At 36.4% G+C, this 18104-nt stretch overlaps 1 protein-coding gene across 1 annotated transcript; it reads left to right on the forward strand.

The window, feature by feature from the left end:
* The first annotated feature begins 35 nt into the window (after window positions 1-35).
* LOC131696473 (dnaJ homolog subfamily C member 24-like) lies at window positions 36-17949 on the forward strand. Its single transcript, XM_034057331.3, has 5 exons — window positions 36-311; window positions 675-806; window positions 9201-9339; window positions 17428-17496; window positions 17600-17949. Exons 2-5 carry the CDS (start codon window positions 696-698, stop codon window positions 17731-17733), a joined length of 453 nt encoding a protein of 150 aa, XP_033913222.2. The 5' UTR covers window positions 36-311; window positions 675-695; the 3' UTR covers window positions 17734-17949.
* Window positions 17950-18104: the final 155 nt, after the last annotated feature.

The raw sequence follows: 18104 nt of genomic DNA on the forward strand, positions 1-18104 counted from the left end.
CGTGATTTTAACAGTGCTTGTTATTTTGCCGACAGACTAATTCGTTGTAAACGTGTATGCACGTTTAATCAGCATTTGGAGTGGCGGTATTTTGTTTCGCAATATTTACATTCAAATTATTATGTTTTTGTTACTCTTGTTTCGCAGGGACGTTAAAAAGTGATGCAAACAAACTTCCATTGTACATTTTTTTTTTTTACTAATAAGAGTACTCATAATATTAAATAACTTAAGACTCTGGAATCTCCTTTATTTTATAGCAGAACCCCAACGTTTAGCAAAACACTGATTCCATTGGTTTGGACGCTGAGGTATACAGACGTTCTGTATTTGGTTTTGATGTCGTGTTTGCTTTTTGCACATTTTAATTAAATTGCAGTTGTGACCTACTTCTTATGTACTAGTTGTATAGTAGTGAATTATTTATATTCCTCTTTGTTGTTTAGTTCTTATTCACTACAGTAAAGGACAGATGGTATGTGAACCATCATAAGTGTTTACTAATACTAGTACGGATGACTGTAGTGTTCTTTGTGAATTGGTGTGGTGAACTGTTCTGTTTGTTTTTGTAAGGTTGTCATCCTGTCGTTTGTGCCATCAAGAAGTATGAAGCGTTTTGTATTGCAATATAATTGCTGTATTGTAAATTGTACATTTCGATTCTTTTAAACAAGGATGCAGTTAAGTGTCGCAGTATGATGACATGTGAAGATATTCTACAGAAGGACTGGTACAACATTCTCGGTGCCAACCCTTCTGAAAGCCTACAAGAACTGAAGCAAAAGTACCAGAAACTGGCACTGCTGGTAGGTACTTTGACTAGTTTTATTCTAGAAATGAAGAGCTGGGCTTATTAAATTGTAATGAAACCTGTCATTGACTTGACAAATTTACACACAATCCCTACTTTTCTAAACCAACAGCACACCAAAATAAAATAAAATATACACGTGTGCTGGTTAGCTCACATTGGGCATAATGACATTATCACACACACACACATATATATATATGTGTGTGTATATATGTATGTATATATAGTAGCGGAGGCGCATCTGTTCCGCAGTGAGAATAAATGACGAGAAACAGGTAGTAGTTCAAAGCAGTAAAAACGCTATTTTTATTGAACTGGAACAGGATGAAGGATAAAGTCCCCACTGTGCACGTGACACCCCAGGCAGCGCGCTAGCACTGCCTAGACATGAAACATGCTTCCACTGACAGACTCATGCAGGGTGACACACACAAACGGTGGGGAAGACAGGACAGCACACACACACCTGTACAGCAACACACAGAAATACACGACTTACAAGAGAAGTAATAGTCCTGGTCCCCCTGCAAGTTCAATGCAGCACACAAAGTCCTACTTGGCGGTACCCGACGCTACAATATTAATTCATTTCAGTATTTCAGTATTTCTTGATTATAAACCCAGTAGGGAGAATAGACTTGCTTTTGTGAAGAAAGTTTGCACAAGTGCACTGTATGCAGGAGTCGGTATGGACTTACATTTTTACATGTGCAGTTAGTTCATCATGGTAATCTGCTTTTTTTTATGATACTGATATAGCTTTAGTGTTGTACTGTATTTAGAGCCAAGGTGGACAGTGTGTGATACTAACATAGTTTGTTTTAAATGCAGGTGTTTTCAAGATGTTTGTGATATTTGTTTATTTAGCAAATGTCTTTATCCAAGGCAACTTGCAGAGACTAGGGTGTGTGAACTATGCATCAGCTGCAGAGTCACTTACAACAATGTCTCACCCGAGAGACGGAGCACAAGGTCTCAAGGACTCAAGGACTCAAGGTCACACAGCGAGTCAGTGAGCGAGCCGGGATTTGAACCGGGGACCTCCTGGTCACAAGCCCTTTTCTTTAACCACCGGACCACACACACCCTCTTATCAGACAACATTTTATCTGCTGATCATTCACTGCAGCCAAGACAAGTAAAGCTGTAATACAAATAGAACTGCAGTTGTTGTTTGTTAAGAGTTTAATGATATACTTGACCAGCTTGATGCACTGTTTTAGCAGTGCAACAATCTATTACAGTAGCTAATATGCATAGTACTACATAAACATATAATATACATTACATATGTTATCAGGTCTTTCTATCACATATGTATAATATGTATAATATTTATTCCTCTGATTCTAAAGTTAATTACTTGATTTTGACTTCGTTGGATAACAGCTAGTGTAAATGATCCATCTTTACACAGTTTGGTTAGGCCATTTGTATTCTGACACCAGTGAATGTTAAGTACATGTAATGTTATAATGATTAAACTGCTAGTCATTTCTAGAAATAATTGCTGTTTAAAATAAGATTTAGTATTGGCGTAAAGAAATTACATTGTAATAAATCCTACTTCGTTATGTTAATATGTAGATTTTTTTAATCTTTGAAGGGAAGGTGCAAGGTAAGCTGATTTGGATAATCCTCCACTTGCTGGTCCATTTTAATTACACTAACTGACTGACAACAATAACAGATCAACCAGATTCCCCACTTGGCATACTGTTAAAAAAAAAAAAAAAAGTAGTTGCTAACTGCATTTTGTTTTTATAGAATTACTTTTCAAGCGTACAGGGGACAATGCCTGCAATACATAATAATGTAGTTTCCTTCCCATGTAATGTATTCTGATGATCTTTGTTGCAGCAGGAAAATGCTGCATAAATCGACGATGGTTCATTATAGTGCATGCTGTGTGCTTCAGAACATGTTTAAGTTTTTATTAACTGTTTTCTAAACAGATCTGCAAAGATCTGGTTCCTGACCAATGGCGAATTGGCTGCAAGAGTTGTGTATGTCTGCTCAGAATACATTTTGCTAGAAAATACCCTCTGTAAATGTGTGTGCTTTTTTGCCCTGCATCTGATTATCTGGTTCTTGGCCACCAGCAAATCAGCTGCAAGAGCTGGATTGTTCTTACTATGGCAAAAGTTTGGAGGACCTTAAAACGGCATGGCTTAGAATGTATTTTAAAACATATAAAAAACAAAGAAAATATTTAAAACACAATAAAATAAAATAAAATAAAAGATTGCGTGCTGTACGTGACAAACTGCAGTGTTAAGAAAGCTTTGTTTGTGCTCTTCAAAATGCATGAGATGAACGAAATGATTACAATTGACTGTGTTACTAATCTTATTTTTCTTAACAAGCGACCGGTGTCTGTAATCCGTTGCCTCCAGCTATTCACCTCGTTATACAACAGTCTCATTTTAAAAGGCGCCATTCATGACAGCTATTTTAAAGCACAAATAATAGAAAAATAAATGATGAAATGCTTTTCACTCTATGGTGAAGTACAAAAACGTTTTAATTAATTCAGCTAGCTCTAACTGTGTACTACTTGTGCAGCGAAATGAATGTTCTTGTCAACCAGATATTTGAAATCCATAAAACCCTGTAAGATTCTGTAGTGGCTGTGTGAAAGAATACTGCATATTCATAAAACTAAATCATCTACACTTTAACACTGGGGCAGTGTTTGTTTTATTTTAATTAAATTGTAGTTGTAACCTACTTCTTATGTAGTAATAACATGGGTTTGATATGCTTATTGTGTGCTGGGTTTTGTGCAAAGATATTTTGACTTAGAGTACAGCTCTACACTATACCTGAAGTGAACATACAGTAACAAACTAGATCTGGATTGTATGATGTTAAGGAAATTAATGGATGTTCTTCAAAGTCCATTGTTGCACTCTTCTTGGGCCTGTCTTCACCAAAGCCTTTTATTTTCAAGATTTGTTTTTTTACACAGAAAGTGGCAAGTGTATAGAATAGGTTACAAAGCCACGTTGTTGCTGCTAAATCTTTGTGATCCTTGAAGTTGCCACTAGAAAAATTCTTGGATCAGTCAGCTACAAGGAATTGGACGAGCATTAATGGGCCAAATGGCTTCCTTTCGTTCATAACTTTTTGCCATTGCAATAGAAACCGGTCAGCCGTATTTTGATGGCAAAAAAAAAAGGAATAACTAGAATGTTGGATAAGCAGTATTCATACTCGCCGCTCATTTTTTCACACTATCAGAAAGCGTTTGGCCAACATGGCTGCTCAAGTATATTGATACTCACATTATTCATGGCATCCAAGCACAGTCATACAGAAAGGCTACACTGCAGAAGAGCTCAGGCTTTAATAATGTCATTAATTGATGTGGCTGTGTGAGAGGCCTGCCATACTCCCCAGGTTTGAAATTCTGCTGTGAGAGGGAATTCTCTCTCCTTTAGATTTGTGTTCTCAGATCTGCCTTAATAAGAAGAGGAAATTGGTGGGCCTTTTCTTACTACGGCTTTTATTTAAAAAGATGTAATGTGTGTTAGCAATAATCAGTGCTAAACTAAAAGTCCCTCGGGCTCGTGTTCAAACTGTTGACTTTGTTTTTCAGTAAAACCGGCTGCAATAACTGAATCAAAGGCTGTTGTGCTCTTAAAGGGCTCATAAGCAAGGCTTTGAATAAAACCTCTCTTTGGACTTGCACCTTGCTGTTCAAGAACCGAATGTTAGGGTTGTTTAAGTCAAGGCAGCGATGTTCTTGCATGATTCCTATTTGTTTTCAGTAATCAGTAATCGATATAGATTTTCTGAAACCGCAATTATTAGCAAGAAAATGTGTGAGCTAAACATTTTTGGATGCATGGTTCAATGATTTGATGCGGGCCTGATGTAGTTAACTAAGCGTATGAAAATCCCTAGTCAAATCTTATTGTGGACTGAGATCCAATGTTATTTTCTTCGTGTCTCTATAACCTTTCTGCTGAAGAGGGTATTGCTGGTTTGGACAGCGATTGTAGTGTGTACTAAACATTAGGAATCAGGTTGCACCAGAACTGGCAAATGGCCTTTGATAAATATAACAATCCAGTCATTCAAAATAAAAAAAAGAAAGAATTAGCTTCAGGCAAATAAATACAATACAGTTCATGCAGTGTTTTTTTTTTGTCTTTTTCAAATGAGTCATTCCTCAAACATTAGGTGGCAGTAGTGTGATGTTATTGGCCTTTGCTCTGCCCCTAGATGCTTTGGTGGTTTAGCAGGGGCTAAACATGATTGCAGTTTACATTGTAAAAGAAAAGTGATGGATAGTCATCACTCCATGTGTTTCACATTGCCAGCCCCCTTCATTGTACTCTCTTCAGATGAGCTCCATTAGTTCAAATAAATGAATCTTTAACAGTGTGTATAAGAAACAGCCATTTAAAAATCATTACTCAAAACTACAGAATACATACTAGGCTATGTAAGGGTGTTAATTAAATATTAAAATACAATTTGATGTCACCCCGTTTACATTTTAGGAAACTATTTCAGTTAATAACTTTTGAATTAAATAGTACACAGTGCTGTATTTTGCTTAAAGGACCCCCTCACTAATTCACTGCCCTTAATATTTTGTGTTTTGTTTTTTATGTGCAAGTCAGATAGTGAGCACTCAGGTACATTGTTATTGGGCTGTTATTTTTTAATGGAGCAATATCATCTTTTATATTGTTACTCATTATAAATGTCACTCCATTTAAGATGTATTCTAGTTCCCTGTGGCAACTAGGGATTACTGTTGTTTTAAGTGGCCATCATGTATACCTTTGACACCTTTCATGGAAGTGTCTGTTTTTTTGTTTTTTTTAATGGCATTACATATAGAATCGGGTGTTGTAAGTGTGTTTGCAGGAACAGTAGGTGATGATGAGCAAGAAGCAAAGAAAAGACAACACTGGAGATCACTGCAAAGTGATACAGGGTTCTCAAGTTAGATTTTGGTTGTGCAAAATCATGGTTTTGGTGCAATACATAGTACATGAATTGTAAGAATTAAAAAAGATAATAGGCCTAATTGTTGGTTCAAACATACAGTGAGGCATCAAGTTTGAAAATAGCCAGGGATCTGCATTGATGAAACCTTAATCTTCTGGATATTTAATGAAATGCTTTTGAACCTATTGGCAAGAACCAAACTTGTAGCACAGTTATTGCTGCTTATGACAGATGACAGATCTTATTTAAGCAATGACATCATTGAGATCTTTTCATATAGTAGTGATAAACCCGATGGGCAAATACCTTGCTGTAGACCAAAAAGGTATTTTCAGAGGCTAGCTAAGCACTTCCTATGTGTGGACAGACAGCATGTATGCACCGAGATCAACGGACACATTATAGTACAGCAGAGGCTTGGTTCCTGGAGTAACTTGCCAAAGAAAGCAGCAATGTAAAACACGAGAACACCTTGGTCCAATAAAAAAAAAAAACAATACTGGACCATTATTTTTCCATTCATAGGATAGGGCCGTAGTGCATCTTTAAACATTGTATTTGTGCCTCTTTATTATCGATTATTTAATGCATGCTGTCGATTTACCTCCACAGGACAACCTTGTAAATGTGTTTAAGTTAAACGCTGTTCGTTTAAAATGCATCATTTTCATAACTTTGCTTTTCATTTGGCATATTACCTGCATTACTACAATATACATTTCACCCTACTGGTAACTGTAAAAGACATTTACAAAAAAAAAAAAGTATGGCTACATTATATCCGTGTGCTGAGGTTTTGTGTCCAGTATGAGAAGGCATGTGGGTTAACCTCTGAAACTGAGTGCAGTGTGCTCTCTAAGGGGATGATCCTGAATGCTGAAGCCTGGTGAGATATAATTAACCTTCACACATGGTGTTTTTAATGTTGTTTCAAAGCCTGTGAAGGTACAGTTACCTTGTGACCTTTTGATATTTTTTTCACCTCTCCTAGCTTGCAGGTGAGGCAGCTCGGGGATCTCTGGGCCAGCACTGCAGTGTCATTAATTTGGCAGAATGATCAATTAATGGAGAGAAGTGCATGAAAGCGTTGACAGAACATACTGCCTAATTAGAACGTGATGAACCGTGCAGAACTCAGAGCAAGGTGTGCACTTCTCTTAGTACATATCAAGCAGACTAAGCAGAAATACCCAGTGCTGTACTAGGGAGTAATTAAGAGCACAATAGTGAGGCCAGTCAAATCAAATGAAGACTGCAACATTTATTTTTATTTTTAAACTTAGAGAATATATACTGTAGTCATGAAAAAAATACAGTTATTAAAGTTGCTGTCTGGGAAAGTTTTTATTAATATTAAACTTTAATCATAAAGATTAAGCAAAGGAGTTTCTGCACTGCAAGTCAAATGTAATTGGAGTCTTTAAGACATAAACAAATTAGCTTTTTCTAAGTTACTTACTGTATTAATGAACAATCAAGCATACAATCTTGGTTGTTTATGATTTGCGTGTTTATTTAACAAGTGAAAAAGCTAGAACTATGACTTCAAGTCGAAAATGAATGTTCATTGTGATTACGTTTGCTTTATTTCTAAAAGGCTTGTAGCAATTATAAGCAATTGCCAAATAAACATGCAATTTGCATTCAGAAGTTGACATATTTGCAAGAGGTACACTACCAAACATTATATATATTATTGTTATAATTTTTTTTAATATAAAAGGTAGTTTTTTATGGCCTAACAATAAATATACCATTAGTTTCCACAAACACATTAATTGGTTTAGCTTTTAATTGGATTTCTGTGACATGTAAAATAAACTGTTAGAACAAAAAACTTCCCTTTTTCTACTGTATATTCCCAACTGCAACCGTACACAGGGAACCTTGTATTCCTGTAGGTGAAATAATTGCGATTCTCGGAGGATACATAGGTGTTGTTAGCAACACATGGTAGCTATGGATTTTGTTGAGTTTTCCTTGTCTAATAAGTGAAATTGGAACATAGTTTCTGCCCTTATTACATTTACTGTATGCTGTGGGACTAACAAATTGAAAAAGATGTTACTAGCTTAAAGGTGATCCTCAGTCCACAAATCTATTTAATGTTCAAAAGCTAGTCCTTAAAGGGTTAAAGTGGAACAGAAGTATTTTTGTTTTATTATCAATAACATATCCAAGGTTAGAAGGCAGGAGAGCTCTTATGTTTCACAGCTTTTTCGCTGTTGTTTATAAAGAAGTCTCCTGTGTGTGTTCTGTGTCAGCTTACTGAAAACTGACAAATAGATGACTCTTATTGTTCAAGTTGGCGCTATTGAGGTTCATTCTAGTTGAATGTCATCAGTGGTTGGTTATAGTTTGACAAAGCACACAAAATGTACTGCAGGTCACAGTTACTACGTGGCTGCATTCAAAGTATTCTGTTGATGTAAAACAATAAAAGCATCTGGATTAATAAAAAGAAGACACCTCAGACACAAGGTTATTGCTTTTCAGTCATATAGTAATCATATTTTGAATGTAGTCAAGAAACCTGTATTTTCAGATGGTTGGAAGCTGTGAAGTCAGCTTCTATGATACCACGAGAAAGAAAATATACACACACACACGCAATCCCTTGCCTGCCAGTGCCAGATTATAATCGGAATCCAGCCGAATGCTTGTGAGAAAGGATACAAGTTGTTTTCTTTTTTTTTTTCTCCCCCTGTGGCCAAATACGAAGCCCATCACCAGTAAAATATACGACCCTTACTAATCTGCCCAATTCTAGGTGACCAAACCTCAAAAAAAAAAAAAAAAAGAAATAGACGAACAGCAAAGCAAAAAAAGCTTAGTCTGTTTTGAAATTTAAGGGATACAGTACTTCCAAATGAATATTTGTCATGTCCCTCTTTGTTTTGTGTTGTTAGAAGAGCCAGACTTTAAGCACTCCACATGGTTTTAGATAATGTGGGCCAGATTCTAAGCAATGGATTTAATTGATTAACCCGCTTTACTTTCACTGTAATTTCAGTGTGTGTGTCGTTTGTTTATGATACACTTGGTTTTGAAAATTGGACTTTCTTCTGTATTGTACTCCACTGCCTGAATCTATTTTTGTGTGCTTTACTCAGCCTCTCTTGGTAAATTGTCCAGAAGACTGGTTGGTCCGTCAGCAAATTAACCAGAAAATGCTGTCAGTGCAGGTTGTGACATCAGGGTTTCACCAGCAGATTCTCCATGACTCCTGTGGTCTAATTAACCTGGTTGTAATCTCTTGTGTCTTACTGCTGTCAGCTTGTTTTTTCTACGGTACTGTACCTTGCTTTCACCCCCCCCCCCCCCAAGAATTAAATAAAAAAAAAAAAATCTAATATTATGAAAAGGTGTTTTTTTATTTTTCTTTCTCAACTGTACTTCCTCCTCCTTTGATTGGCAGTATCACCCAGACAAACAGAGCCCAGATGTGCCAGCAGGAGAGCTGGAGAAGCGTGTGCAGAGGTTCATAGACGTCGACCAGGCATGGAAAATTCTTGGGAACGAAGAGACAAAGAAGCAGTATGACCTGCAGCGACGTGGTAGGTCCCTGCCAAGGAATACCTTGTTTTTAGAATACAGTATCACTAATGCCATCGGTAAACGAAAAATGTGTTAAATATTTATAAGCCCCCCAAAAAATATATAGCCGTTATCTATAAAAGTTATATAACATATACCATTTTTTTTTGGATGGGAGGGGGTCTTTTGTTTATGTTTTTGTTTGGTTTCCCTGAGTTACAGTGGAGCTTGCAGATGCATTTCATAACCTCCAGGTGCTGCAGGTAGAAGCAGGGAGCTGAGGGGGATGGGAAGAAGGGTTCTAGAAGCTGAGAGTGATATAAACAAACTGGAAAGGCAAAAGGATTTGGTTTCTGATGTAGCAGAGTGCACAGATGGATTAATTAGGGAATAATGTGGTAAACAGTCACCCAGGAGTGACATTTTAGTATAAAATATATTGTATACATTATGAACTTTCAAACTTAGGTCATCATTATATTGAAGTACAGTATATGGCACAGATACATTAATAACACACTTAATACCTTATAAAGAGTTTCATTTATAGATACAGCATTGAATGACGAGACAGAAAACATTGCCCTAGATTTGCATGTACATTTACATGGAGAAAGAAAGAACTAAAACAAACAAATAAAATAAAAATAAAAAATATATTATTATATTATATTATTATATTATATTATTTTCTGTCGCAGTGTCTGCATTCTGACTTGTAATCACCAGCATTTCCCCTATAAGTGGGTTATTTTTCAAAACCATCTTTGTTTACATTGTCTTTAATTGTGACTGGTATGATGTTAGTTATTTTAAACTGTACAGAAATAGGACAGAGTAGTCCTGAATACATTCTGAAAAGGTCACTGCAGTTGACATAACTTCCATTATGCAAAGGCTCAAGAGTTCCTAGAAATCTGGCATCCTTCTTTTTGAGCTATTAAAAAAGAAAATGCCAAAAGAGATTTGCAGTTTTGCTTTCTCACACTTGCTTGCATTTGTTGTAAAAACAGAAGATGTATAACACTAATGCATGTAATAAACATGTTTACTTTCAATTAGGTTTTTTTTTTTTAATTTCTCAGCAGTATCATTAATATGTATGTGTTTGACTATATGTATTGCTTTATTCGGTGTACAGAAGACCGATGTATATGAACAGGCATATTACAGGTAGGAATGGTGTTTATTCCCTTTATATTCTTCACAAAATGCCTTCTTAGAGTGGAGCAAGGCAATTGGGAGCAAGAAATGGGGGAAATGTAGGTCAGGTCTGTCACACATGGCCTACCATTACATGAAGTGATAGGCTGTCTTTCTCCCCTTGCCTGAGGATAGAGGTCCCTCCGCCTTCCATTAGAACCTTCAATAAATGTACATCCTCCCCACACACCGTTAATGGGGAGAGCCACTAATAGTGTATTGCCTGTGGGGAAAACACTCGGCTGCGCTCGGTAACACACTCTTGTCTAGCATTGACATGTAGGCAACATCACTTTTCAATGTGTCTGATGAAAGCACACTGCCTGCATTGCCCCACATTGACTTCTCTTCCATTGTGCGTTGGCACACAATCAAACCTTTATTTCTTGAAATGATTTAGGTCCCTGCCGCTGTGGTTAAAGAACTTTTTTGAGAAACAAAGGCATTGTCACGTTAGGTAAAATGTACAGGGAAAAAAAAAATAATAATCTTTTTTTTTTACAGATATTTCTCACTAATATATATGTGAATATGAATTTAGATCTTATGCTGGATAAAGACCATTTAGACATGTAAAATATACAACCAAGGACATGTGTATATTTAGATTGATAAATGTTGATTAATTAACAGAGAAAATCAAATGCAGCTCATTTTTTGTCTGTCTGTATCTGGGCCTGCTGTATGTGTGTTTGCTGTTAATATTAACAAGTCAAGGGATGGATGGTGGTTATTGAGTCTCAACTGATTGTGTTGTCCTGGAAATGGTTGAAGTGAGTTGATAAGACCGTTGGATGGCTTGCACAGTATCTTTGTCTGGCACATACACTGGGCTTTTGATATACCAGGCATTGTGCTCGTTTAGAAAAGAAACCAGTGACATATCTTGAGCTATTGTTTTGAAGACTTATTTCGATGGATTTGTGGGCTCATTTTCACAATGTTTAAATGGATTATTAAATAAAATCAATAAATAAGGAGGTTAAAATAAAGGCAACATATTTTTTAAACTCTGCCCTGTTTTTGGTTTTTATATTATTAGACAAATAGGGCAAGGCTTTTTTTTTTTTTTTTAAACCCAATCATGGCATGAGTATGGTGGACGTCGTAATTTTCATGATAAAATATTGAAAGGCAAAATCTAGAAATAAATAAAGGGGGTGGTTTTATGCCTTAATTTTATATATCTGTTCAAACATCTTCTTTCTGTAACGGCTCACTGTCGTAGACAGGGTTTGTAATCCGTCTATCCCTGTGGCTGTGTCTCTATTATTGCCGTGGTAAAAATCACAGTTTAGTCATGCTTGGATAATTACAAATCATTTTATCGTTTAATGTGAACCATTTAATTGCCAAAATATGGTGGTCGTTTCACAAGCTGATGTCATATATCTTTCAGCTCTTAATACGTCGTCGTAATGGGGTTGAGAAAGCAGACATTTCTTTTTTCTGTAACTGTGAGTGACCCTACGAGACCTCTAGTAAAGCTTTATTGAGCCAAGCTGCTAATAGTTGTTTAATGTTAGTCTTTGGCATAAGGATTCTCAGTAGTTCTTGCTTTTAAGCCCCTTCAATTGCACACCCATAAACCTCACTGATGAGCCTTCCAGTGTGTCCTCTGATCTGACAGTAGAGACAATAGAGCCACACATTCCTTCCACCTCATATTGTCCGACTGAATCCATTGTAGAATGTGAGGTCAGAGAGGCCCATCCTTCTAGAGATCTTTGTAAGATTCCTAACACCTTTAAGCAGATGTTCGAGGAGAATCATGAATGTAGCATCCAACAGCTTGTCTTTGTCTGGAAGATATCCCTTCTTTCAGGAGGCAGCAGAAGAAGAATGCCTGTTATTTGGTAGGATGATATATTCATTATCAAATTAGAGTGAAAACAAAAAGTACTGTAAACTTCAATCTCTTAAGTCAACCTGCAGGAACCTTTGGTGTTTGTTTGTTGCTCAACTCATAGTTGTATCTGAAGGCATGCAGGGTTTTTACAACACTTGCTGTTAATAATATATATATTCATCTGCAAACCTTGTATTAGTTCATAACTAATTGCATTTGAATTATTGCCACTTCTTATGAAGTGTTGATAGTTTTTGAAAGGAACATCCGCTATGGTTTTCTATGTAAGTCATTGATACATTACTTTATCCAGCAGCAGGAGCTGCTCAAAACTGGGTTCCAGGAACAATCCCTGGTACAAAATTGAAAAATACAGGGCTGCCTGTTGAACTGTGTTATGTTATGTCCTTGTTCTGTGGTGACTTCCAGTTATTTTCCAGAGTGGAGGTATACATGTGTTTTCACTGAAGTACTTTACATGAGAACAGAAATGTGGGTGTCCTTTTATATTTTAACATTTAATTGTAGAGTGCCATAAGACGGGGGCTACAGCACAGGTCATAAACCTGTCAGTGTAAAGTTAATTTTCTAGCAATCCTTATACAGATTTTATTTAAAGTAATTTGGTCTCTTCAAAGGCAAGGATAACAATTGTGTAGTGTAAACAAATATATTTCCTAATGTAAATGAATGCTCGCCATTTGCATGCATTAAACCATTTAACAGTTTGATCCCTTCATATTTGTTGAAATTATTGACAGCTCATTTCAGTACCGATTTGTACTGCAGCTTTGTTGTGAAATCCTAGATTATGTCCCTCCTGGGAACAGGTTATTTTGAGTGACTGGCTGAGGATTGAGAGAGGCAGGTGAAAGGGGTAATGGCTTGTTTTCAGCTGTATATCTGTAATTTAGGTGTCTATAAAATGCCAAGAAATGTCTCCTGATTTCTCTCATTATTTCTCAAGATTGGCTTGTCTAATTTGCAGACACTCTGCGTTCATCACCAATTCGCTGTGTTTTCAGAGACTCTGGGGAATAGGCAGTGCAAATTTCATTTAAAACTATCTATGCAAGCAAGCATTCGTAATAAAAATCAAACACGGACCAGTCAGAAAACTAATTAAAAAATTGCATGTAAAAGAACATAATCTGTTAAGTGCTAATTACACTCTCTTCACAAATTCTTTATATCTTAGGCCAGTTGGGATGGAAAAAAGGTGTTACATTTCACCTTTTTTTTAAATATGAATACCTTACATCTTACATATGCCCAATGACCAATTAATACATAAAGAAAATATTTAAGGAATATTTTGCTGTTTTTTCCCCCCTTTTAATTGATTAGCTATCTAACCTGTACACCAGCTACACCTCTAGATAACACCTCATTTTAACTCCACAGTAGATATCTGTTCAATTTATAGACATCAACGACCTAAAGCATTTTTTTTTAATGTTTGAGAACTAGTGCATCAGTGTTTGTCATTCAATGCAAAAAGTTAATCACAAGCAATTCTTAATGGAACATATGCTTTACTTTATTATTGCAGGCATTCAGTTAAGCTGCATTTTGTTTCACTAAACAGACACGTGTATCATTTGCTGACGTGTATCTCAGTACTCAACCATACTGTTTCCTGCACAAGCAGCACAATGTCAAACGTTAGAGTGCGCAGTAGCTAATTCAACTGATGTGACTTTACAGCTTGTTTCTGCATTGAATATTTACATTCAAGTAAATGTGTCTCAATGTAAATAAATATTTGACATCACACCATACTGATGCGTGTTACCAAACGCTAGTTTACAGAATGTTACAATGTTGTGATTTTCCCTCTAACTCGCTATACAGGAAGAATGTCAGGAATGGAACTGAGTATACAAATGCTGTGTGCCGTGCTACTTAAATCTGATTTAAAAAAAACAAAACAAAACAAAACAAAAAAAGTAGTGTCTCGCTGTAAAAAAAATAAATAAATAATAAAAAAAATATATATATATATATATATATATATATATATATATATATATATATATATATAAATGAAGTACTATACAGTATATAAAGAGTTAAGGGACAGATCATATGCATCCACAGATTGTCATGACTACACTTCTCTTTTCTCCCACTCTCCCCTGGGACTTTACATGTAGGGCCTGTTAGAAGTCTGTGCTGTCAGCCTCTCCCCCAGCAGCCCTTTGCTTAGCATTATTCTGGAGAGAAATCATTTGCTCCCATCAGCAGCCTTAGTTCTCGTGACAGATCAAACACACCTCCCTCAGCAAGCTGAGGCATCTTTGATCGGAATTTGTTCCTTGATCCACTAACATCTGGGTGCAATTTGTCAGGTTGCCGCAGAGGACTCCCAGTCATAAGAGTTCATTATTAGTCTCCTAAATAAACATGGGATGCACGAATTAGTGAGGTAGGAACATTTAATGTCATTCAATATACTTACACAGGTATAAAATGAGAAAATTAGGCACCAATCCAGTGGCTGTAAATGCTGAGTTACTTAGGATCTGTAAAACATCAATTAGTTACTAACAAGGTGGAGAGACGATTGGCAAATTTGTGGTATTATGGAAAACAGTTTAAGGAAGAACAATGCAATAGAACAATAGCCTAGGACTTTTTATACTCAGGACTGAAGCCCCGCTGGAGCTGTAGTGAGCAGTTAATGAATTAAGACTTACAGGTGCTGGCAGAAGCACCCTCAACATTGCACAGTGGTAGTCCCGGAATCATGTTCCCCATCATCTGGTGGCTTCACCTGCATGGTTTCAATACTGGTCTTTTTCACGTCCGTAGTTCAAAGTAACTCTGTGCAGAAGCCTTCCAGAATATATTCATTGATTACCTCAAACCTCACCAAACTGTCTGCTCTGATCTTCACTTTGGTAAACCACTTCTCAGATTTTTCTTCTCCGTCTAAACAATAGGACTCCGGAGACTAACATTGTGGTGAACACAGTATGGCTTAAAAAGGGGTACAGGATCTCTCTTAAATATGTTATGCTCACAGCAACCCTTGAAACTGAAAATAAGCTATAACCCCTTTCTGAATGTCATGTTTTTATCATACGATTAATTGGAGAAACAATCCATTTCCTAATAACTTCATAACAGATATTCAGTCTGACAATTTTTATTATTATTTGTTTATTTAGCAGATGCCTTTATCCAAGGCGACTTACAGAGACTAGGGTGTGTGAACTATGCATCAGCTGCAGAGTCACTTACAATTATGTCTCACCCAAAAGACAGAGCACAAGGAGGTTAAGTGACTTGCTCAGGGTCACACAATGAGTCGGTGGCTGAGGTGGGATTTGAACCGGGGACCTCCTGGTTACAAGCCCTTTTCTTTAACCACTGGACCACACAGCTTCCTATACAATACTCAAACTATGTGAGCATCATTTTCTAAGGAGTAATACTGATCTCCAGCAGTCACTGTACCCTTCCAAAACCATATTCAACAGGCAGTAACAGGCACAAGTTGCTGTAGCTCGTTTAAAATCCACCCACTCATGGAATTAGATCATGAACCAACTGCTGCAGTTGTACTGCTTTGCCTTTTGGATTTAAGTATGGCTTATTCTGTCATGCTTAACAATGAAGACACCCTTTTTTAAGGTAGCGCAAAGGAGATTAATTGGTAATGGTTGAATGTGATGAGCGATCGCTACACTCTTCTTTTTATTTTTTGTTTAGCAGATGCCTGTATCCTAGGCCCTTGTTTTTAGGAAGGGTTCAGTACCTCTGTATGTTTGACCTTGGTTACAGGTCAGGGTCGTCACAGAAACAAAATGACAGTGGACTGAAAAAAACCTCATGTATCCATTCAGCTGAACTTTGTTATTTCGGTATCTGGTTTACAAAGTGCTTGTTCATATTGCACGGCTATATGGAAATGTTAACATTTTCAAAAAACTGTGGCATCTTGTTATTTTAAAGTCTAATCAAAGATGTGTTTATTTTTTATCCAGAGGAAAAATGCAATCTATTCAAATGAAAAACTTTCTATAACATTGTAGCCCTTTTGCTGCTGGTGAAGTGTATATGCAGCTTGTAAATGCATTTACAGTGTATAAAATGCACTCAACTTACAGACCTTTTAATTATGTGGCAGTGCATAATTTCTGCTATTGGCAGGAAATTGATCTTTCAGCACCCTTAACCCAGGGGAGGTCACAACATCAGTAGTAACCAGTTCACACAATTCTAATAATTAGCATAAACGTGTTCGCTTTCACTGAGATTAAAATCACTTACAAATGAGCAACACAGAAAATTGAACATAATGTAATAAATTCACTGCACTATTAGCAGTGTGTAGTAGTGGTTAGGGCTCTGGACTCTTGACCGGAGGGTTGTGGGTTCAATCCCAGGTGGGCGCACTGCTGCTGTACCCTTGAGCAAGGTACTTTACCTAGATTGCTCCAGTAAAAACCCAACTGTATAAATAGGTAATTGTATGTAAAAAATAATGTGATATCTTGTAACAATTGTAAGTCGCCCTGGATAAGGGCATCTGCTAAGAAATAAATAATAATAATAATAATAATAATAATAATAATAATAATAATACTGGAAAAGCTACAGCTTGTCAACTATTGGCAGCTGGGGGACTATTGTGTGCTTATATTTTGAATCACCAGTATTAATGGTGCTTCAACCAAATATATAATTAAATATAAAAATCAGGGTTTAACAGATATTTTATATGACTAATTAAGGAATTGATACAAGAAAAAAACAGGCAATAAACAAGTTGTGTGTAAGTAATATACCAGCCCTCCATAAAGGATACAAACACATTGGTATCAGGCATATTAGCGGTACTATGGCCTACGTCCACAGCATATAGAAAAGAATACTGCAACACATTTAAAGAAAGTCTTACTAGCTCAGATTATCATTCAGAATTGCACCAAATCTGGTCTGATACCTTGAAGATTTTTTTTACCCCAACCTTTCAGAGGCCTGAAATCATGCATGCATAAATAGGTGACAACTGACTTAACTGTTTTTATTTTCCTCCATATTACAGCAGCTGAACTGAAGCAGAAGTGGCCAGTTGATGGTCGTGTTTGTATTGAAGATATGGACTGGGATGATGGCAAGTTTAAAATAATACATATATATATATATACACATGATACTGGTAAATACATTGTTAGAGTTCCCCCCCTTCAATTGACAGCTGTTTTATTTACTTTTAGATGAGCAGTCCTATGTACATGGATGTCGCTGTGGAGGAGAATACTGTCTTTCAAAAGAAGATGCAGAAGAAAATGTTGCAGTAATCTGTTGCGATACTTGCTCTCTTAGTATAGAGGTCATAAAGAGGAGCTGACATTAAATGAACGACTGTTTTAAAATGCAAAATACAGACGTAATTTATAATAAACACCTGACCAAAAAAGTTTTAAAGTTCTGCTCTGATTGTAACCATAACAACTTTCATGAAGTTTGCACTATGCATTCACCTTGTAGAAACTGTTTTGACTCTGACAGTTGCATGCTGTACAATTATTGAGCATTTGTATATTAAATCAGTTTAGATGAACTATTTCTTCAATTACTCGGCATGTATCATTTCAATGAAACAGGCAAGCAAATATCTTCATTATGACAGTTTTGATTTAGAAAAAATATAAATTAGTTAAAATACACTATTTTTAAATAACATATTTTGAAATCATAAGTCAGTCAGTATTATACACA

Source organism: Acipenser ruthenus, chromosome 28, assembly GCF_902713425.1.
Source record: "Acipenser ruthenus chromosome 28, fAciRut3.2 maternal haplotype, whole genome shotgun sequence".
In the NCBI taxonomy this organism is placed as follows: Eukaryota; Metazoa; Chordata; class Actinopteri; order Acipenseriformes; family Acipenseridae; genus Acipenser; species Acipenser ruthenus.

Coding starts and splice junctions, on each gene's coding strand:
- LOC131696473 (XM_034057331.3), top strand. CDS start 696: ATGATGACATGTGAAGATATTCTACAGAAGGACTGGTACAACATTCTC. Junction 807..9,200: donor ACCAGAAACTGGCACTGCTG/GTAGGTACTTTG, acceptor TTTGATTGGCAG/TATCACCCAGACAAACAGAG. Junction 17,497..17,599: donor AGATATGGACTGGGATGATG/GCAAGTTTAAAA, acceptor ATTTACTTTTAG/ATGAGCAGTCCTATGTACAT.